Raw genomic sequence first — 23365 nt, forward strand, 5'->3', positions numbered from 1 at the left:
ACAGAGCACTTTCCTTGTCCTATTTACTTATTTTGCTTCTCTCTCTATTCATTCTGGATTATAAGCTCCTGACCGTAAGAGGTGTTTGTCTGTTTTGTTGACTGCTTTATCACCTGCACCAGGAACATCCTCTGGCATATTAAGCCCTTGATATAAATTCATTGATAATAAATGCCCACCATTTCCTCCAAAGAGGTTCCTCTACATAAGTGATTACGGGCCTTAAGACTGTAGGCCGTAGGGGAACTTATCCAACTGTGATATCTTTTATAGATAAAGGGTTCTGAATAAAATTCTTATAAAATATATAAAAATTCCCTTTAAAGTCACATATTCCTATTTTCAGTGCCTGGGTTAAAATCATTGCTGCCCGTTGGTCTGTGACAACTTTAAGCCCTCTGGGGCTGCCCATACTGTGATAGAACACATGGCTTGTAAAGCTTGAGTGCTACAGAGCAGACAGGATTCCTGGGGTGGGTGTGAAGTCCAGTTTTTCTGTGTCGTGTTTCTATACCCTACAAAACCACACAAATAGGAAAGGAAAGCATTTCAGGATGGGAAACGTGCAGAAATGAGAATAGAGCAGGCCTCAAGCTGCTGTTATTATTACGGCCTATTCATGAGGTTCGCCCTTGGCTGGCATCTGGGAGCTGGGCACTTAACCGACTGAGAAAAATAGTTCGTTCTGCTGAGGCTTTGTGGATGGAATTGTTCAGCAGACAGTTGTGCCCAATACCTGCTTTCCTTCTTTGAGTTTGGGGTTATGTTCATTGCTGGGCAGAGGAGACATACCTGACCAGACACTATTAAAAACCTTGGATGCTAAGTCTCTTCCCAGGGCAGAAACAGTGTACACACATTAGTGAATTTTTTACTCCTTACTCCTGGAGAGAGGGGCACACCTCAGTGTCTCCTGACTGGTGAGAGGGGACGTCAGAAGCATCCAGACTCTGCCAGTGGCTAGTCCTCTACTTGATCCTGTCCTAGATCCTTTCACTGTAATAAACCTTGACTCTGTGCTGAGTCCCATAAGTTCTTCCAGTGATCTTCAGTAAGTATGACTTATTGAAGTATGACTTCAATAAGTATGACTTATTGACATACTTCAATAAGTATGACTCTGTGCTGAGTCCCATAAGTTCTTCCAGTGATCCCTGAACGTGGGTGTGGCTCTGGGGATCCCCAAAACATACACGCTCGCCAGCACCAGGGCTCCTCAGGTGTGTCTGGTGACAAGTAGTTTGTCTCCAGGGCTTAAGTGTGTGCTAAGGATGCAGAAACACACGGGGCATGCTGGGATGAACCTCTCTCTGAGCTAGAGCCTTTGTCCCAGTCTCAGGTGATTTTCTCTCTGCTGGTCCAGGCTGATCCACGTGGAAGACTCATTTGCCTACACATAGTGCCTATAACACAAAAGGCCAGCTGAGCAGCATCCTCTGCTGTCACCCCAAGGGAATGGAAGAAAAGCAAGTATTTGCCACACTGCCTAGGCAGTGGAACAGAGCAGCCCAAGCCCCAACCTTGGGCTTTCTCAGGGTGAGGGGGCTCATAGGTTGTCCTTGTTCTCTACCTTCATGGACGCAAGAGATGAGTGGGCTTGATTGAATTCTCCCATTCTATCAAAAGCTCTCTGCTAGCACTCTGGTTCAAAAATGCCCAAGCTTTTGACCCTCTTAGAAAGGAATGTGGGGAGCCAATCTTTCCCTCCCTCTCTCTCCCCTGCTTTTTCTGTATGTAGTATGGTGGGGTTGGGTGGTGCACAGGGCTGCTAGTGAAGAGGACTCTTGTGTTCTGTCTTACAGACCCACATTTCCTCATATTTTCTCCTGCCTCCAGTTAACTCAGTATGCATAACAGCCACTATCAAGGTAACCCTGAGTGCTGTTTGTCCCCTCAGTAGATATTGTCATCTCCAACCTTTGCTGTTTGTCTGAAGCATCCATCAAGGGTGTGAAAGGATAAGCTGAAGTGTATTAAATTCTTTAAGAACTTATTTGAGAGGCACCTGGATGGTGCAGTTGGTTGAGCATCCAGCTCCTGGTTTCACCTCAGGTCACCATCTCAGGGTCTCGAGATTGAGCCCTGTGTTGGATTCTGCACTCAGCACAGAGTCTGCTTGAGATTCTCCCTCTCCCTCTGCCCCTCCTGCTTGTGCTCACTTGCTCTCTTAAATAAGTAAATAAATAGATAACATATTACATTACATTAAAAAAAGTTTATTTGAGCAAAAATTGATCTGAATTATATAGCATCCAACTTAGCCAGATAGAAAGGAACTCCAAGGAGCTGTATAAGATGACTTTTATAGGTAGAAGAGAATAGGAACAAGTCACATTAAACAAAATAGATTGGTTATTTCAATGTTCCTTGCCTTGAAGGGATGGCAGAGATCTATTAGGCATATTGTCTAACTAGCTGTTCCAGCAGCTCTTAAATGACTGGTTTAAGATCCCATTTCTGGGAGTGCTGAAACTGTAAGTAAATCTCATTTTAGTGATGTAGAGCTTAGCATAAGGACTCTGTTTTGGACTTGTCTTGTTTTTAACAGAGGTTGTCTGAAGATATTACTAGCCCTTAGATCTTGCCTCAACTTAATTATCCTGTGTTTGGATATCAGGAAATATTCCTGATATTTCAAGGAAACCAAGTATAAACACAGGATAATTAAGTTGTATCTGAAGGCCACAATAGAAACCACCACTTAGATTTCCTGTTTTATTTACTGTGTTCAGACAAATTAGTCACAGTTACATGATATGTCTTATGGATCAGCATAATCCAAGAGCCAGCCATAAAAAATTCTGCACATTTCTAAGTACTGTTTTAGCTATATCCTACAAATTTTGCTATATGCTATTTTTGTTATTGGTTGGTTCTAAATGTTTTATAATTTTTATGACAATTTCTTCTGTGACCCAAAAGTTACTTCAAGGAATTTTTATTTCCAAACATTTCAAGCTTTTCTAATTCTCTCTTTTTTTAAATATTGGGTTTAAACTTCATTCCATTATGATTGGAGAAAATGATCTGTATCTTCCAGCCCTTTGAAAAGTTAAGACTTGCTTTTTATGCCTCAGTATATGGTCCTTTTTGTAAATGTTCTGTGAAATTTTTAAAAGATTGTGAATTCTTTTGGTACAAAATTCTCTATATGTCCTTCAGATAAAACATGTTGATTGTGTTTAAATCTTCATATAGTTTATTTATATTTGCTTTCCTTGAAATATCAGTTACTAAGAGATAGGTGTTAAAATTCTCTCAGTATGATATTGGATTCATTTGTTTCTTCTTGTAGTTCAATATTATTTATAATTATTTTAATTACCTGCTGATTTGAATTTTTTATCATTGTGTAGTCATCTTCTTTATTTTCAGTAATGCTTTTGGCTTGAGTCTGTTTTGTCTAACATTAACATTTATCTATTCCAGCTTACTTTTGCTAGTATTCCATCCATATTTCCCTTATCTTTTTACTTCTAACTTCTCTGCATCTTTATGAGTCTTGAATAACTTATTTAACTGGATTTTTAAAAAGCCTTCTGATGACACCAAAAGCAGGAGCAGTAATATTCTTTATTTTTATTTTCCATATTTTTAAATAAATTTTTAAAAAATGGTTAAACGGAGTTGATAAAAATTTAAAACTTTTGCTCTTAAAAAGAGACCACTAAAAACATGAAAAGACAAATCACAGAGTGAGGGAAAATATTTGTAAAACATACATCTGATAAAGAACTTACACCTAGGATCTATAAAGAATTCCTACAACTGGATAAGAACACAACCTAATTAAAATAGCTGTCCAAAGTAGGCAGGAATTAGTCATTTGGAAAATGCAAACTGAAACCACAAGATACCATTACATGCTCACTAAACAGGCTAAAATAAAAAAAGACTGACAATTCCATGGGTTGGCAAGGATATAAAGAAACTGGAACCCTCAAACATTACTGGTAGAAATGTAACGTGATAGAGCTACTTTGGAGAATTTTTAAATAAAGTTAAACATTACTTACTAAATGACGTAGCATTCCAACTCCTAGACCTACCTAAGGGAAATGGAAAGAGATGTCCACCCCAAGACATGCACGTGAATGATTGTAGAAGCATAATTGGTAATAGATCCAAACTGGAAACAGTCTACTGTCTATCAACATTTTGTATTTTTTAACTGGAGTATTTAGTCCATTTATTCTTTTTGTAATTTTAGATGTATTAGGATTTTTTTCCTGTTGTGTTTTCTGTATAGTCTATCTTTTTTCGTATTTCTTTTTCTCCTCCTTTCTTGCTTTTCTTTGGATTATTTTTTTTCCTAATTCCATATTTCTCATTTCCCATTAACCTGGAAGTGATATGTTCTACTGCTGTCTTATAATAGTTACCCTGAAAATGTCAACATGCATACTTAGAAATCAAAGTCTAGAATTAATAGCTTTGCCCTTTTCTCAAATGACACAAGGAATTTCGAACACACTCACTATAATAACTCCCTGCTTATATCTATTGCTAAAGTTGTAATTTTTAACCCCATAAAACATTTTTATTATTTTACAAAATCAATAGTTATTGAATTACGTATGTTTTTTTTCTGTCATCCTGAATTCTATCTCATACTCTTCATTCATGATCATTTTTCCCAAGAAATTTTTGTAATAAAATGCAGTATATTGTAGTGGTTAACAGTATGGCTTCCAGAGCCAAACTGCTTTTACTTTTTATACTGCTTTTTATTTCTCCTTTATCAATAGAGAAACTGAGGCAGAGGGCTATCCAGTAACATGCCTAGGAAACTGAGGCAGAGGGCTATCCAGTAACATGCCTAGTCACATTTGTCAAGTTGCAGGATTTGGACCCACTAAACTCCCTATATTTAAATCCAGTAGCACCCTCTCCCCTGTAGAGGGCTTATAAAAAAACCCATGGCCTAAGAAATCTTTTGGTGGTACAACAGGCCAGAGGCCTTCTCCACTGTCAGGAAATTTACATGTAGGTTCAAATTCCTCCTACACCTTGAGGTTTATGAAATTTATAAAGGGCTAATCTGTAAAGATTAACTTTACAAGCAAATTACAGGTGGCTTGAATTTCAGCCTTCTAAATGCTTATAAAATCAATTTCTCTGTTTCTTGCATATTTATTATTTTGCTTCAGATAATTGGAACTGTCTTGCAAAAGGACAAGACTCCTTCCATAAAAATCCATTTCTGTTTCTGAAATCCCTCTTCACCTGGCTTCCCTTATTCCTGGGCAGACCAACAGTAAATCCTTGCTTTATAAAGTAAATCACTAAAATCTCCCCTAATATAAAGTCACTTAGATGTTGATAAACCTCAGGAGAAACCGTACGATGGAATTGTTAAAATGCTAGATAGATTTTGAAGCCATCACTGGTGGTGGGGGTCCTTTCAGAAGTGTGGTTAGCACAGAACAATCTCCTAGGTCTTCTAGATTCTCTACAATCTCTATAAGTCTTTCTACTCTGTCACAGGACAGCATGCTGGAGGCGTTGGCTCTGAACTTCTCCCGCAGGTCCTCCTGGCTCAGTGGCTTCCTCCAGTGGCCGTAGAAGGTATCAGAGCACTCTGTGAAAGTGGCACCATCACTGAGAGTGACACTGACCTCACAGTAGAGTGTGTTGAAGCTTGGCAGGTTGTCCCCAGGGTGCTCCAGCTTCACCTTACTTAGCAGTTCTCTCACCTGTGGCCTGCTGATCTGGCTCTTGTGGAATGATGGGACAGTGACATGACCATCAAGCAGTGTGGCACAGGCCACATATTGGAAGGAGTGACGAGCTTCATGCTCTGAGTCTGGGAAGGGTCTGTTTACATACTGCACATCTGGGATTCTGAGCACAATTTTCTCAATGTGGTCAGTGGGAAGTGGGGCTCTGTCTGTGACAAGGTGCTTTCTGACAGATGCAGCAGCGTCTGCCACCCAGTGGGTGGCCAGATGTGCAGGGAACCTCTTGAAGGCCACATCCTGCTGGCCCAGCAGCCAAGTGTGGGACTCCAGGTTTGGAAGAACTTTGGGGGAATAGTTGGCATAGAAGGCCCCAAAGCCTGTCTGCATGTCCAAGACTTGCTTGTTTCCTTGAAGACCCAGCATCGCCAGAAAAGCAGCTTCCATCCCATGCTTGGCAGCATTTCCCATATGAAGAGGCTTGGTCTGAGTGGCAGCATTTGCCATGGGTGCCCCGGCATGAGAAACAGCGATAGCCAGGGCCTCTTGGCACTCTGGCATACTGAGCCCTAAAAACTTGGATGCAGCAGCCGCACTGCCCAAAGTTCCTACCACGGAGGGGGGGTGGAATCTGAAAAGCAAAAAAAAAAAAAAAAAAAACAGAGTTGGAGAGTTACAGACCTGTCACCGGGAGGCAGTTGTAGTAGAGAGACGGGAGTGTAGATACCACAGGCCTGCTTCCTGGGTTCAGATCTCAACTCTGCCACTTACTAGCTGTGTGATCTTAGGAAAGTCATTCAACTTCTTTGTACCCATTTCATCTCCCATAAAATGGTGATAATCATAATATGCATCTTAGAAGGTTTTGTGACTTTTGCATGAATTTACATGCTTACAGTAGTGCTTGACACAGTGAGTTTTTAATAATTATTAGCAGAAAGGCAAAAGTTGCTGCTTGCTGAAATCCCATGTGAGTAGCTTTAAAAGTGGAGGGCCTTGTAGAAACTGTGAAAATTCACTCAGTATTCCAATATACTCTCCTAGCAGGCTGGATGGAATGGAAAAATAAATACAGGGTTGAACTACATGACATAGCCAACATGTGACCATTTTTGATCAAGGAGTAAACAGTCAGGTTCAAGATCTGAAAGTTCTCAGTCTGAAGGACCTTAGGAAATACCAAAGTAGATTCTGCCTTGAGATGGGATTAGGAATATTCAGAGTACCCATGAATACCAAAATGATGTGAATCACCCTAGGCTGAGAGACTGCCATTTGTTTTATGGTCATGGTTGCTTGATTCTCTTAACCTGAAGATTTTTCATTAGTACTTCTGAAGTCACACCTTTGTGTATGAGTATATGGTTTGATATGAGACTGGAAAATTGATTTAGCTGTCAGCACGAATATTAACATTTTCAACTGAGCTAACTTCTATGTCAGAAGGCTCTACAGAGTTAATAATTTCTAACAGGGGAAGGGGGAATGTGTCTGCCTCTGGATGGGGCAGATTCTCTCCATACCTCTTTGGTATGTCACTGGCTTCCTTGGAGAAATGCATTAATCGGCCTTGTATTTCAATCCCAACATTGAAAGCCAGCAGCAGATCAAGGCCAGAAAACTTTTGACTTGAAGGAAGAGCTTCGGATAGGGCCGTGAGGACAGGAAGGACAGCTCCAGAAGGGTGGGTGGCAGGATGCCATGTGTCATCAAAATCCATTGAGTGAATCTATGTAAACAGACACACAAACAACAAACCAAAACCAAAAAAAGTATTTACCTGAATGCAATGACCAAGAAGATTTTAGTTTAGTAATTACTTTTTTGATATGAGATTTTAAGATCTTATTATCTTAAAATAAAACCTATACACTGGCTGTAATTCTTAATCACATGGCTGGGCACTGGACATGCTGTCCTCTGTCCAGAGCAGACAGGACTTTGAGGAGCAGCTAGAGAACCCCAGTGAACTTGGATCTTACCCAGGTGGCCAGAACTCTCTGCCACTGCCCCTGGAAAGAGCTACATCCTCCTTAAAAATAAAGCTGTGAAATTTAGGTGCCTGTTCCTCTCTCCTTCCCCCACCCTTCAAACAAGTTGCACTAAAAGTTTAATGTCATTTATTCCATATCAGGCAATATATTTTTGTACCTTTTTATTATGAAATAATATCAAACTTACAGGGACCTTGCAGGAACTCATAAACCCAGATTAACTATTAAGCTATATTTTAAAAATCAATATTATCTACCATAATGTCTTATTCTTCTTCATCTTAGCCATTTGCTTATCCGTTATATAATGAGAAGTCCACTTAAAATTAGAATTTTGTATCTATTGGATGTGGCTAGTCTGGACACTGGACATTTACTCCTGGATTCCTTATTGGGTTTGACTTTCAATGTTCTGAGCTACTGTCCCACAAGCCATAAAAATATCTCAGAAATCCCAATACACTCATGTCTAAATTACATCTTGTGTATAGATATAGACTGCTGCTGACACACAAAGCAAAAAATTGTCAGATGAAAAGTGCTGATTTGTGCTTCAGAAAATATAGATACCATATGGCCATTGTTTCTTTTCTTTCTCAATATCTAGTGAATGAATGGTTGGATGAAAAGCTAATTATTGAATAGAAACCGGTACTGATCACAAGAAAAGGAACTGAGTCTGGATATCGGGTTTTATATTTTTTGCTATATACATTCAAAGTTTAGATGCCTTAGAGTGCTTTTATCTAAATCTTCCATCTTCTTTCCTGTACCTGACAATTTGTTTGAAAAGCATCAGTTCACCATAAAACATGAAAAGGGGAATAACTACATAGAAGAGAGGGCAGACCACTTCATCTCTGAACTGCAATGATTCATCCATGAAATATGGAAACAGAATGATTTCTGAGATATTTCCTTGCTCTGAAATTATTATTGTCTAACAGTTGAAAAGATATGTAAACCTCCTTACAGCCACGCCGTTCATAAAAGCAGCATATGGTGGCGGAAGCCTTAAGTCTGATTGACCCCAAACACTGCTGGATGCATTGGAATTGTAGATCTGGAACAAGAGAATATCAATCAGCGATACTGGGTAGAAACATGACATGCCAAGTCTCATTCCTCATTTTTGGAGGCATTACTTTAGTAGTCCTTATTTGAACACTTTGTGCTAGATCACAGCCTTAACCATTGCATTCCTCTCTTCCTTGTAGAAGAATACACACCTTTTTCCGCAGAAGGGAGAGGAGATGCTGTTTCTCTGTCTTACACTATGATCCAGAGAAGAGCCCGTGGATGGAGTCTGAATTTATTCTTATTTATTCGTTGAGGGTTAACACCAGGGAAAGTGGACTAATTGTGTGCACCAGGTACATCCTTTGGAGAGTGGGTGTTGCATCTCCCACATACACACCCATTTTGCTCAGAGTGCTGAACCAGCTTGTTCTCCAGAGATTCTTAAAGTCTTTGCATGAATAAATGTCAGATGCTATTGGAGTAGTTGCTATTGCTTCTAGGGCTCTCAGGTAGAAAGTGCTTTAAGTCATACTAATAAATGATGAGATATTACTAGTGCTAAATCTAGTGTTAATATTGGTCTTTATTAAGAATATGGATGAATATTAAAACTCAGATAAATAGAGCATAAAACCATATACAACAATGCTATATACACCAAGTACTATCTCTAAAACAAAGAGTAGAATAATAGAACATAAACACATGTCTCTGGGCACATTGGTGGGTATACCTCAGGCATTTGGCTTTATCTCTAAAGTAGACACTGAGCTTCTTACCTTACTATATTCACTGGCTTTGTGAAATACTTCTGTACTGGTTCCCAGGAAGCCAACGCCCAGAGTATCTAGAATCATTCTCTTGCTTCTTTGAATAACATGATCTGTCAGGTGCCCCACAGTCAAGCCATGAATCACTCTGGCAAAGCTTTCTGTGACAGACTTTAAAGGGAACAGTGTTAGAACAGTGCAATACTCACTTTGCATTTACTTATTCCTTACTATACAAGAGCTTGAGGTACTTTTATGTGAAGAGTTTTGCTCCATTAGGGGAAACCCTGTTGATCACATAAGCTCAATTCCTGAGAAATGATGAGTACGGAGCTCTTGCTGTGCATGAAATGAAGAGATGTGGAAATGCCCAAAAGCCAGTTTCTGTCCCAAGTTGAGGACACAGACCAACATACAGGTGATGGCCACAGAGTGGGTGTGCAATGGTGCAGGGAAGCACAGGGTTAGCAGAAGATGGGAGGTACATCTTGTCCATAAAGTGGGTGTGCCTGGGGGCGATGCATCCACCTGAGGTACCATTATTAGATAAGTGCCAGGTGCCATGCTGTTATAAATACAGTACGCATTGAATGCCACAAGTTTCTGAGTGTTATGAGCATCATCTCCCTTTGCAGGTGAGGACATCCAGACTTGATGTCACTAGGTTACACAACTCTTTTTTTTTTTTTTTTTAAGGTTGTTTATTTATTTGACAGAGAGTGAGAGAGTACAAGCAGGGGGAGTTATGGAGAGAGGGAGAAGCAGATTCCCTGCTGAGCATGGAGCCCAAAGTGGGGCTCCATCCCAGGACTCTGGGATCATGACCTAAGCCAAAGGCAGACACTTAACCGCTTAACGGCCTGAGCCACCCAGGTACCCCTATGTTACACAACTCTTAAATGGTGGGGCTTGGACACAAATTCCTATAGTTCTAACTCCAAACTGGTGCACGAAGTTATTAAGCTACATTTCCTAAAGAGAAAACAGACATTGAAATACCTGGGGTTCTTGTTGAAAATGAACATTTCTGGTCTCTACGCCAGACTTCCAGAATTAGACTACCCTCCCATCCCCTAAATGGACCAGAAATTTTGGAAGCACAGCACAGGATTCTGTGTTTTCATTAAGATCTTTAGGTGTTTCTTAAATATTCTAGTGCCATCATGTCCAACGTGGTAGCTACTCTCCATCTTGGCTATTGAGCCTTTGGAATGTCGCTAGTCCAAACTAGGATGCGTCATACGAGTAAAATAAACACTGGATTTTGAAGACTTAGTAGGAAAAAAAGAACATAGAGCATCTCATTAATAATTCTAAAATATTGATTACACACTAAGATGACAGTATTTAGGATATATTGGTAATTCGGGACACCAGGATAACTCAGTGGTTGAGCATCTGCCTTTGGCTCAGGGCGTGATCATGGAGTCCCACATCAGGCTCCCTGCATGGAGCCTGCTTCTCCTTCTGCCTACGTCTCTGCCTCTCTCTGTGTGTCTCTCATGAATAAATAAATAACATCTTTTAAAAAGAGATACATTGGTAATTCAAATATAATATCATAACTAATTTCATCAGCTTCTTCTTACTTTTTAAGATATGGCCACTAGAAAATTTAAAATTACACTTGAGAACCACTTCCTGATGGTTCTTGTCAGTGATCATGTGGAGGCATCAATACCTAGGCTGGTTGTGGAGACTTATGGGAGTCAGCAGGTGAAGGTGCCTGGGACAAGGAGGAAGGCTAAAGGCAGAGGTGGCAGCATGGCCTGGGACTTGGAGGTGTGAGAGACGCAGTGATTTAGGCAAAGTCCAGCTGCAGAGCTGCCTACCAGGTGGAGGTGAGAGGGATTCGTAGGCTAGGACTGAGTGGCAGTTCCACTAGGCTGAAGACTGTGATGTCAAAGGGGAGCCATAGTGCTGCCTTTAAAAAGGTCTATCAGAACTGTGTTTTGCAAAGAGCTCAGTTGGCCCTTGTGTAGAGAATGTGTTGAGAGGCGTAGACAAGGGCAGGTAAGAGACTGGTGTGGTAGTCCAGGTTCTGGGTGGGGATTTGGCGGTGCCATCTGCCAAGAAGGGAAGCACTGAAGGAAGGACAGCTGTCTGGACAACGATGAGGGGCTGTCTGTGAACTTGCTGAATATGAAGTACCTGTGGTCACCCTAGGGGAGAAGACAATTCTGCTGCCACCCACGAACCAGATAATAAAACCTACAGGATTATTTGCATATCAGAAGCAGCAGAGTGCTTTGCAATGCCTTTAAATATCAAGTTCATCAATGTATAGGCAATTATTTTGTTTTCTACCTGTCTTCACAAGAGAACATCTCTTATGTATAGCTAAAAACGCTCACCCTTACATTGTGTTTCACTACATGCCTAGCACTTAGCACCACTTAATAAATATCAGCTTGTTCCCCTTTTCTACTCTGATGACTGCATTATTGTACAACTTCCTTTACCTCTCTGAGCATCAGATACATCATTTTAAAATATTAGCTTTAGGGCGAGGGTTTTTTTGAATTAGAGTATCTAGGGTGTCTAGGGTTCCCTGATGCTAAGATCAGTTCCTGGGCAGAGGTACAGAGATGAAGCCGAGGCCCAGCTGGCAGTCCTCAACCTGGACACCAGCTAGTCTCCTATTTCCAGTCCTCAGATGACCAAGCCACAGAAAACATGCCATTTTCAAAAGGATGGGCTACGTTGTAGGTCTCCGACACTTTGGTAGAAAGATGAGGAGAGAGAGCAGGAGAGAAGATGGATGGGAGAGAGAGGGTGCTGGCACAGATATTTCTAATTAGGATGGAGAATAACAATCACTTTGATTATCATGCTGCTAGAAATTTGGGTAAACGTATTTAGGAACAGAGGCAGAGAAGGAGGAAAAAGCACTGGCTCCATGATCCACCAAGTAAAACTTAGAGTTTTGAGAACAGGTTGGATACCTTGTTCTAAGCAAAGTGACCTATTTTCAAGCTCCCTTTCCATCCTCACAGCTCCCTTTCCATCCCCACAGCTAAATGGTTGAGGGCATTTAATGATGGGCTGCTCATCTCTTCAGGGTTCAGTCTGACCTGGAAGAGGTTTATGGGGGACACATGTATGCCTGGGGACCATGTGTTGTCAGGGCACCAACATGGATCCTGGAAGGTGATTGTGGTATCCATTTGTATGATCCCATGGTGCTAGTGGCCTATGGAGGTAGGGCCCCCTGGGGGGATCTCCTGACAAGTCCTGGATGGCAACTGTATCCCAAATAAATGGCTCCTGAGGAAAGGAACTTGAGAACATAAACATGCAATGGCTCAGCTGTTTGTATGATTGAGTCCATCTATTTCTAAAATATTTTTTTGGTCTTCCTGATTTTTTCATGGCATTTACAACTCTTTTTAGTAAAATATTGTTATCAGTGTATAAATTAGGGCAAAACATCAGCCACTTGATAAACATTTCACGAGCTCTTGCCACTGGGCTAAGTTCTCTAGAATACCAAACCAAGGTGTTATGATCCCTGCCACAAAAAGATTATCTTTTCCAGGGACCTAAGGACAGTAAACAGATCATTAGAAAGACAATCTGGCCATGCCATAGTGAGCACAGATAAAACTGGGAGGTTAAAATTCAATGAACTAGTAATGATTCATTTTCTTACTAATTCTATACAACAGAATCATGTCTCTTACTGGTAAAACACCAATGAAAAACCAGATGCAGGTAAATTAGATAGCCCAGAAGCTATGAGAAATGCTCAAATGCCAGTTTTGAAGAAGAAGCAGAAAGCGCTAAGGACACTGAGAAAAGGAGAAGTAAGCTAGAAAACCAATGTAAATCAGCCACAGAAGATGTGACAATACCTTGAGCATCATGTTGAAAGAGGAGGCATATGTCTGGTGCGAATGGAAGGAGGACTTTGCTTGCTGGGCAACTCCCTTTATACCCTTCACCCTTTCCAGCCCATTCCCTTTCTCTTTGTTCTTACGCTAAAGTTTCCACTATTTCAACACCTCCCACAAACGTACACTTAGCTTACTTCAACTTCCTCACAATGAGTTGTAGCAAGGGATGAGGAATTAAACAAGGCAAGGAGGAACGGAGAGATGGTCAAGTGATTTCTCACAGACCTCTAGGAAGTGCCCTGGCAGTGAGGTATGATTGTATCTTGGGTTTCGATGCCATACATCAAAAGCAGAAAAAGGTGCACTCTTTTATCCAGGTATTCCCACTTCTAAAAACATATGGTAAGCAAATCAGCATGGATGTATGGAAGAATCCAGTGAAAAAAATTCCCAGATTTGCTTAGATGATTAAGAATTAGAAACAACCAAAACCCCCCAAAGAGTGGATTGGTGCAGTAAAATAGCGCATGCAGAGTGTTTAAGGCACCCTTATTTCCTCTTTCCTGTCACCCCTGTTGGTCACTGTTGTCTGGGGACAAATGTGCCAGCCTGAGTTCCTGGTGGCTTGAGATTAAGAACCTAGAAGGGCATTGGGGCTTAATCACACTTTCCCCCAGCTTGTTCTTTGTTGTTCCTGCAATGCATTTTTGAATATACAGATCTCTCCTATTCTTGGTCCTCTGCCTGGCTGCTGGGATACATTGCCCACCTCCCTACTATTGCTCAGGGCACCTTGCCCCATAGCCTGTCCAGGCCTCCTTGCTTATAATCAATCACTGTTACTTGGCTAGTCAGGACCTAGCTTTTCTTCTCTGGGTAATAACTATTTCCCTTGGGCTGTCTTGGACAATTGGTTTATATTCATGGTGGTACAAAAAAACAGGTTATTTAAAATCTAAGCAATTCCTAAGACCACTTTTATATGAAATGAAAAATGGGCTATGATGACTTCAACTATCTCACCATGGAAAAGGTTTATAAGGGAATGATGAGCTTTAGTAAGTCTGATGAGCTTTAATGGAAGTGCCATCATTTGGCTTCTCTGGGCTCAAATTTTGCCAGAATTTGTGTGTGTGTGTGTTTGTCTGTGTGTGTGTGACAACTTGGCTAGGCTGTGGTATCCATGTGTTGGGTAAAATACTAGTCTAGATGTTGCGTGGAAGGTATTTTTTATTATTATTATTAAAAGACTTTATTTATTTGAGAGGGAGAGAGATCCCGAGTAGGGAAGATGGGCTCAGGGAGAAGCAGGCTCCTCACTGAACAGAGAGCTGGATGTGGAGCTTGATCCTAGGACCCCAGGATTGTGACGTGAGCTGAAGGCAGATACCCAATAGACTGAGCCACCACATTTTTTAGATGTGATTAACATTTAAATCAGTAGGCTTTGATCCTAGGACCCCAGGATCGTGATGTGAGCTGAAGGCAGATACCCAACAGACTGAGCCACCACATTTTTTAGATGTGATTAACATTTAAATCAGTAGGCTTTGGGGATCCCTGGGTGGCTCAGTGGTTTAGCGCCTGCCTTCGGCCCAGGGCGTGATCCTGGAGTCCCGGGATCGAGCCCCATATCGAGTCTCCCTGCATGGAGCCTGCTTCTCCCTCTGCCTGTGTCTCTGCCTCTCTCTCTCTCTCTCTGTGTCTCTCATGAATAAATAAATAAAATCTTTTAAAAAAATCAGTAGGCTTTGAGTAAAGCAGGTTATTTTCCATAATGGGTCTCATCCAACCAGTAGAAGGCCTTAAGAGAAAAATCTGAGATTCCTTGAGAAGGAAGGAATTCTGTTTCCACACTGCCTTTCAGACTCCAGACTCCAGTGTCCACTCTCCCTGGGAGACTTCCAGCCTCCCCTGCAGATTTCATACTGGCCAGCCCTCACAATCACATGAACCAATTCTTTGAAATCTTTCTCTCTCTCATTTGAATTCATTCTGATCAAATAGACACACACACACATACTCTCTCTCTCTATTGGTTTTGTTTCTCTGGAGAACCCTAATACAAAATGCCCTCAGAGCCAGTAGATTCCATATTATTTGCCTTTGTATCTCCAGTACCTTTAATAGTCTCTGCCTCATCCTGGGTGCTGTGTCAATGAATGTGTGAGAGAGGGCATACATGTGGACACTAGGTGAGTATAGTGACTCTAAGTCCCTACCGTAGTCTAGTTTTTGGACAGTTGGAAAATTAAAGTTCAGCCCTAGGAGTAAAATTCTGCCTGCATATCCTAAAATGTATGGCAGGGGCTTTCCTGAAAGGCTCTGGGGTTGCTCTGCCTCCATGGACTCCAATATTGGGGGCCAGTTTCAGGTCAGAAGCTCACCCTGAGGAGGGATGAAAGTAGATTATGGGGCCAGTTGCTGTCAAGGAGTAAGTGAAGAGGAGTTTAAAGAGACCAGTTGACAAATCCAGCAGGGCTTTCCTAAGAACATACCTTCATGAAGTCACTTCATGAGTAACCATGCTGAATCTAGCCCTGAGTGCTGAGCTCCAATGGGGAGGGACTGTCTTACCCATCTTAAAAGGCTGAGGCATAGATCAGAATGCCAATGTGTCATTTTATACTTTGGGTGTTCCTTTATGTTGGAAGGCTAGATACTTTCACTGTGTAGGGTCCTTCCCTGGGGCAGTGTGGCTGGGAGGTCAGGTGAGTAATGAGCTGCTGCTTGCTGAGTGTAGAACTGGAATAAAACAGGGGCAGGGATTTCAGGGACATTCACTGGGACATTTGCTAGGACATTCATAAGTCCCTGCTCCCACACCCTGGATACTTCTCTGTTGGTCTTCACCAGATGTAGTCCTTCTCGATTACCCTAGACAGTTTCTGTTTACTTCTTTTTTTTTAATTCTTTTTAAGAATCCATACTGATCATCTTCCTCTTGCTGCAACCCTCTGATACAGGAAAGCACATTCCAGTTTGCTCATGTTTTCAGTGTAGTTCTCAGAAATTACATTTGAGTTCTTGTAACTGGTAAGATGGCAGCCTACTTGGGGATACATTATGTCTTCCTGAAGTATCTTCATGGTCCTGAGAGTTTGTCATTGCTCTTAGAAATCTTTTGTTTCATCTCATTTTTAGCATAGGTCATTTGTACATAACTCAGTCACTATATGTGGATTTTGCTAATTTAATTTGGAGAGGTAGTCTGTGTGCCCCTGTCCTCATGTTGCCCTCATGTTGCTCCAATTCATGAATAACAAGGAATAGGCCCAAGAATGAATGGGACTAATCATGCTTAAAAGTATTAAAATCTTAAGGTAAATAGTGGAAAGTTGTGATGGAAGAAGGGAAAATGATTAGGAATGACATGATTGAAAAAATAAATCCACAAGCAAGGTTGAATAGGGCCCAACAAGGATAGAGTAGGTGAGTAAGAAATATGGAACACCAAAAAAAAAAAAAAATATGAAACACCACAGGGTACACGTGCATAGGTTGTGAACAGCTTGTCTGTAAGAGGGCCCTATCTACATCATTGACATTGTAGCTTTGTATAACTACTATGATAATTGCATAGCAGAACACATGACATTTTTCATTCTAATGAAATCATTATAACAGTTTTTCAGACAATGAAAGTAAAGTGTGTTGGAAGACAGTTCTGCAGGGGCGTCACATTTTTCTTCACATTTTGCCAGCAGACACACCGACTGTCTTTATTCTAGATTATCTTTTAAAGAATGTGTAAACAGCTTTGGAAAGTATAAGTATTATCTCTGTGGAGGAATGCATAGGCTTACTGCCCACCATAAAAGATTTAGGTTCCCTGAATTCAGGGTAATAAAATTTACTACAGGTGTGGATGTCAGCTCTTTCCATTGTTGTGGGAAAGGGGGCTTTTCTTGTTGCAAGAAAAAACTGATACTCTACTATTTCTGTGAGTAATAACATCATTTGTCTCTGGCCCAGAAGTCTCATGTCCTCTGCCACCATCCATGAAACCATGGCAGACTACATTGTTATCTCTCTTATAGTGTAAAATCTCTGTCCTGGACAAGGTGTCTGGAAGAAGGGGAACATCTTTCTGAATAGCAAAAAGGTACCAGAAGCCAGAAAGGAGCTAAATCCAGAGCATAAATATAAAGAGAAGGGAGGGGGGATAATACGAAAGGATTGTGTTTTTCTAACCATTTCATTTATCACCTGTGTAAAGTTAGGCCCCTCACAACTTCTACTCATACTCATTTCTAAGATCAGTGCTGGCCCAGGGTAAGATGGTTAACCATCAAGTAGGTGAGATTTTAGAAATCTCCTCAGGTAAGGCCCCAGACCAATGAAACAGACTCTCTAGGGGTAACATGCAGGCATCAATAGTTTTTAATGTTCCCCAGGGGATTCTATGTGTAGCCAAGGTGAAAGCCTAAGATCCTGAGATTTACTGAGAACGTTCCCATCCTCCTGTGGAGTCAGAACTTAGTGGTCTGCTGCCTTCCATTCTGGGGTCTAAGGCTTGCTCCTTCTCCAGATAGGTACCTGGCTTTGTGCAGAGCCAGGGGTTCTCTACTTCTCTCTTGCTCTTTTTCAAGTCTTTCCCTGGAGCCCACAGATCTCTCCAGATACTGTATCTTGTCTCCATAGTTCTGACTTTTATCTGATTTCTCCTAAGCTGTGTCTCCTAAGCTCTACTGGGAAACAAATTAGTTCTTCAAAGACCCTATGCACTGAAAAAAAAAAAAAAAAGTAAGCCCTTTCTGCCCTTTCTGCCTCCTTGTAATAAAAATTAGGATTTTTTAAGCACTGACTAAATATCAGGCACTATTCTAAGAGATTTTCATGCACTGATGTAATGTTTAATTCTCACAAAATATCATTATCTTCCTTCTGCAGATGAGGAAACTGAGGTGGAGAGAGTTGAGTGACTTTCCCAAGGTCACCCAACTAGGACATGGTAGAGCCAGGATGTAGAGACAGGCAGTCTGGCTCCAGACACTATACTAAGCCACACTAAATGGTAAAATGCATGTAAACAAGGTGAATAATATGAGTTTCCCCATGGTATATACTTCGATGCTTTTTTCTGGGAAATGTCAAATTCTTTAAGAAACTTTGCCTTATTTTTTTGGTGTCCCTGCTTAGCAGATGTCATAAGCACATGCCTGTTTCTTCTGTTGGGCAATCAAGTGCAGCTCTGTTACCTCATGTCAGACTTTTGACGCTGAGTGTGTGCACAGTGCTGTCTGTACATTTGGATGTCAGAACACACCTACTTGATAAGGTTTCATCTGGTGCCTGGCCGGGTCTGTTCCCCCAAAGCCCATTCATCAGTGTGGATGGATCTGTTAATGTTCATTTCTGGCAGTTAACTGAGCTTTGGCCTGCCTGGCATGGTTGTCTTAGCTCTAAGACAGCCTTGTTTTCTTCCTTGTAGGAAATAACCCAACACCTATTTCATCTAGGCAAGCAGATTTACTTATTTAGAATAGTGGTTCTCATGCTGTGTGTATCAGAGTCACCAGAAGGCTTGTCCCTAGAGTTTCTTTTTTTTTTTCATCTCTCTCTCCTTCTCTCTCTCTCTCTTTAGATTTTATATATTTGATATAGAGAGAGTACAAGCAGGAGGAACAGCAGAGGGAGATGGAGAAGCAAACTCCCCACTGAGCAGAGACCCTGACAGTGGGATCAATCCAAGGACCCTGGGATCATGAACTGAGCTGAAGGCAGATGCTTAACCAAGTGAGCCACCCAGCGCCCCCTAGAGGTTCTTTTAGAAAGTCTGGGATGAGGTCCAAGAATTAGCATTTCTGACAATTTCCCAGGTGGTGTCTGTGGTACTGGTGCCATAACCACACTCTGAAAACCACTGCCTTACAGCCATGTTGCTGCAGTGTGGTGTGGTCTGGTCTATAGATCAGCATCAGCTGGGAGGCTTGATAGAAATGCAGAATTCCAAGCCACAGCCCAGAGCTATCCAATAGAATCTGTGTTCAACAAATTTCTCAAAATGGAATTCATGTGTACCTTTACGCATGAGAAGTATTAGTTTAGATCATATATTTTGATCCGATTAGGGCTTTTAATATCAAACAAAGATACATCTTAGTGAATAACAGATTCCAAAGTAGTCAGTACATTATACTATAATCTGGCCACAAAGAAGACCAAATAAGAATTTATGGGTGATTTAGGGCAAATCTATCACAACTCACTCCAAATGACTCAGCATTATGTCCTTCTAACAGAGAGAAGGTAATGTCTTCAAATTGATAGCTATTTAAAAGATTGTTGATACTCATATACTCAATGCAGCCTAATGCCAGAGGAGAAAACTGAGCTTTATAAACTTCTCTTTCAGTAAAACAATGGATGGTATAACGTACACAGTCAATTTAAAGGTTATTTAGAGTTTGAATACTTTGAAAATTAGTCAGAAATAAAAACTGTTAGTCCCGGGTCACTGATAGTAAGAGATGGAAAAGAGAAAATGCTATTTTCACAGTTACTCTTATATTTTGAAAAAAAAAAAAAAAAAGATAGGTAGACAAGATAGAGTACATCAAGTTTGCTTTCTAAAAAGTAGGAAGAGGGGCAGCCTGGGTGGCCCAGCAGTTTAGCGCCATCTTCAGTCCAGGGCATGTGGAGACTTGGGTCAAATCCCATGTTGGGCTCCCTGTATGAAGTCAGCTTCTCCCTCTGTCCGTGTCTCTGCCTCTCTCTATCTCTCTCTCTGGTCTCTCATGAATAAATAAATAAAATCTTAAAAAAAAAAGTAGGAATAAAAAGATTATCGAGATTATTATAATTTTCCCTAAGTCTTGATGAAGATTTTTTGGTATCGAAAGTCAAAGATGAATGATCAGATAAGTGTCCAAACACAGTAAGAGAAAATAATTTGGATCTGTCAATAAATTTTGACAAGCTGTGTGAGAATAATCAAGCCATAACAGCAAAGCTGCTACTTCAAACCAAAGATCTGCAAAATGGAAGCATTTAGTAAATGCTTCTGAAATTTAAAATCTAAATGCTACAAAAGCCTGAAAATTAACAGTCAAAATAGCTATCCTTTTTGAGTGTTTATTTGTTTTAAAGATTTTATTTATTTATTCATGAGGGACACACAGAGAGAGGCAGAGACAGAGGAAGAGGGAGAAGCAGGCTCCCTGCAAGAAGACTGTGTAGGACTCCATCCCAGGACCCCAGGATCACGACCTGAGCCAAAGGCAGATACTCAACCACTGAGCCATGCAGGTGCCCTTTTGAGTGTTATGATGTGCTAGGAACCAAGCTAAGAGTGTTATTTGTGATCTTCACAGTCTCACTAATCCTTGCCCAAACCTTATGGTCCCATGGTTGCTTGTGTTTTGCAAATGAGGAAACCAAAACTCAAGGAGTGCAAAGTCTGAATGCATCTTTATATACCTATGCTGTAATTATAGACATTCTCTGTGAGAACCTCTTGAAATAATTATTAACTTATTTTGCCTGAATGTTACTGGCAGAAGGATAAAGAGAAAAACATGCACATATTTAGTTAATTTGCCCTTTATTAGGATGAAGAATGCTTTCTGTGATAAACTGTCTTAATTTGTCTAGTACTGAGTGAGATGTTTCATTGCTAAACCCAGGAAAGTCCCAGGCAGGCTGGGATGTTGATTACTCTTTCAGAAATTCAGGGAAGTGCAGTCCTGGAGCTAAGGCTTTTGAAAGGCCAAAAGCTCCAGCTTTTCTCTAGTTTTAGTTAACAAGTACTTAAAAAAGGGACCAAAAGCACTGAAGTGCCATAAATTCTATTCTTTTTTAAAAAAAATTCTATTCTTTTTTTTTAAAAAAATTATTTTATTTATTCATGAGAGACAGAGAGAGGCAGAGATCTAGACAGAACGAGAAGCAGGCTCCCTGTGGGGACTGTGATCCCAGGACCCCAGGATCACGACATGAGCCAAAGGCAGATGCTCAACCACTGAGCCACGCAGGTGCCCCTTAAACTCTTTTCTTAATGGATTAACAAAGGCTGAACCTGCTGTCACTAGAATTAACTTTTTTTGTGTTGCTTTTTTTCCCTCAGCAATGGTGATGGATTTGTGGGAGATGGTGGGCCAGACGAGAATCACAGTGTGGAGTCATGGACCTGGATTCTGTGATTTCCCTCAACTACAGGAATACAGTGAGGTAATATGCTTTGAATGACCGTGGATGTGTTTCAAAGGCTTTGTCCCCTTTGCCTTTTTAACAGGTAAGTGAAAAGACCAACCTTCCTTGCTGTACACAAGCAACACCCCCCCAACATTTTGTAATTTGAGATTGTGAACTCATCTTTAGTGAGGGTTATGTGGTTTGGAGTGGTAGGGTTGGAGCCAATGGCCAAAGAAGAATTCTTGAGATGTCGCTGGTGCAAAAAGGTAGTTTTATTTAAGCACAGCGACAGGACCAGTGGGCAGAAAGAGCTGCCCTCAAAGAGCTGCCCTCGGGTTGTGAGGAGTGGCTGATAATATACTTTGGAGTTGGGGGATGTAAAGACAAAGGGAAGTTTCCAAAAGGACTTTCCTTGCTAAAGAAGACTCACAGGACCTCGGAGGTCTAGGTGTTGTCAAGCTAAGGTTGTTCTCTCCTCCAACAAAGCCTTAGCATTAAGACAGTTGGATTTCCTGGAGGGATGTTATACTCTGCCTGCCTCAGTGATCTGTCAGTGGGCCACAGGTTGGAAGGACATTTCATTTTGGCTACAATTCCTTCTGCCTTTGTTCCCCACATCGAGGTTTTGTCTGTGGATCTCCACAGTGGCCTGAGTTGAGGGCGCAAACCTTCCTTACCCAGAGCAGGTTTTACTTCCTTCTGCTGTGAGTCTCTGTGTTTCTTGGTCTTGGGGTAGGAGTGGGGAGCATTTCTTTTTTCTTTTCTTTTTTTTGTTTTTGAAGATTTATTTATTTATTCATGATAGACATAGAGAGAGAGAGAGAGGCAGAGACTCAGGCAGAGGGAGAAGTAGGCTCCATGCCTGTAGCCCAACGCAGGACTCAATCCCAGGACTCCAGGATGGCGCCCGGGCCAAAGGCAGGCGCCAAACCCCTGAGCCACCCAGGGATCCCCAGTGGGGAGCATTTCTTATGCTAATTTCTGGCTTGGTAGATGAGGATCCTGCAGGTAGTATAAAGTTGAATTGTTGGTCCACCGAAGGGCAGACCTATGATTGTTAATTTGTGAGGGGGATACTTTCCTGGCCCTACTCAGAGTTCACAGGGAGCTAGGCAGGCCTTCTTGTTGACTCCCTAAACTGGTGGATAGTTTTTCTGGTGTATCTAGGGCTGCCAGATGAAATACAGGTCTCCCAGTTATATTTGAATTGCAGATAAACAACAAATAATTTTCTAGTATAAGTATGTCCCAAATTCTATATTGGACATACCTATATTAAAAATTGATTTGCTGTTCATTGTCACTAGAATTAACTTTTTTTGTGTTGCGTTTTTCCCCTCATCAATGGTGATGGATTTGAGGGAGATGGTGGGCCAGTATTACTGATTTAACTAGATGTCCTATGTTATTATTTGCAAAATATGGCAACCCTAGGCGTATCTTTTACTTAGGCTGTGGTCCTTTGGGGAATCAAGCTTTATTTGGGGCCTCAGCTGTAAACTCAACTTGACTGAGGTTTCCTGCTTCCATGAAGACTTTAAAATCTCAACCCTGAGGGGCACCCGGGTGGCTCGGTCAGTTACGCACTAGACTCTTGACTTCTGCTTACGTCATGTTCTCAGGGTCGTGAGGGGTTCTGTTCTGGGAGTAGAGCCTACTTAAGATCATCTCTGCCTCTCCCTCTGTGCAACCCCCCCACCACCATATGTGCACATGCATGCACAAGCCCCCCCCCCAATAAAATAAAATAAAATAAAATAAAATAAAATAAAATAAAATAAGATAAGATAAGATAAAATAAAATATAAAAAAATAAAATAAAATATAAAATAAATAAAATAAAATTTCAACCCTGAGGTCATAGGCTAACATTAGACTGGAAAGCCCCATAAACCATAATTGACACATTCTTGGCTTTCTGGCTTCCTGTT

General features: G+C 41.2%; 1 protein-coding gene across 1 annotated transcript in view; it reads right to left on the minus strand.

Moving 5' to 3' along the window:
- Positions 1-5363: 5363 nt before the first annotated feature.
- Positions 5364-23365, minus strand: part of ACOD1 (aconitate decarboxylase 1) — a 34688-nt gene continuing 16686 nt past the window's right edge. The window contains exons 2-5 of the mRNA XM_041731052.1: positions 9472-9633; positions 8646-8735; positions 7202-7407; positions 5364-6309 (exon numbers count right to left, since the gene is read on the minus strand). Of these exons, the coding sequence (XP_041586986.1) occupies positions 5364-6309; positions 7202-7407; positions 8646-8735; positions 9472-9633 (1404 nt within the window). The remainder of the gene's footprint in view (positions 6310-7201; positions 7408-8645; positions 8736-9471; positions 9634-23365) is intronic.

The sequence above is a fragment of the Vulpes lagopus genome, chromosome 16 (genome assembly GCF_018345385.1).
Source record: "Vulpes lagopus strain Blue_001 chromosome 16, ASM1834538v1, whole genome shotgun sequence".
NCBI lineage: Eukaryota > Metazoa > Chordata > Mammalia > Carnivora > Canidae > Vulpes > Vulpes lagopus.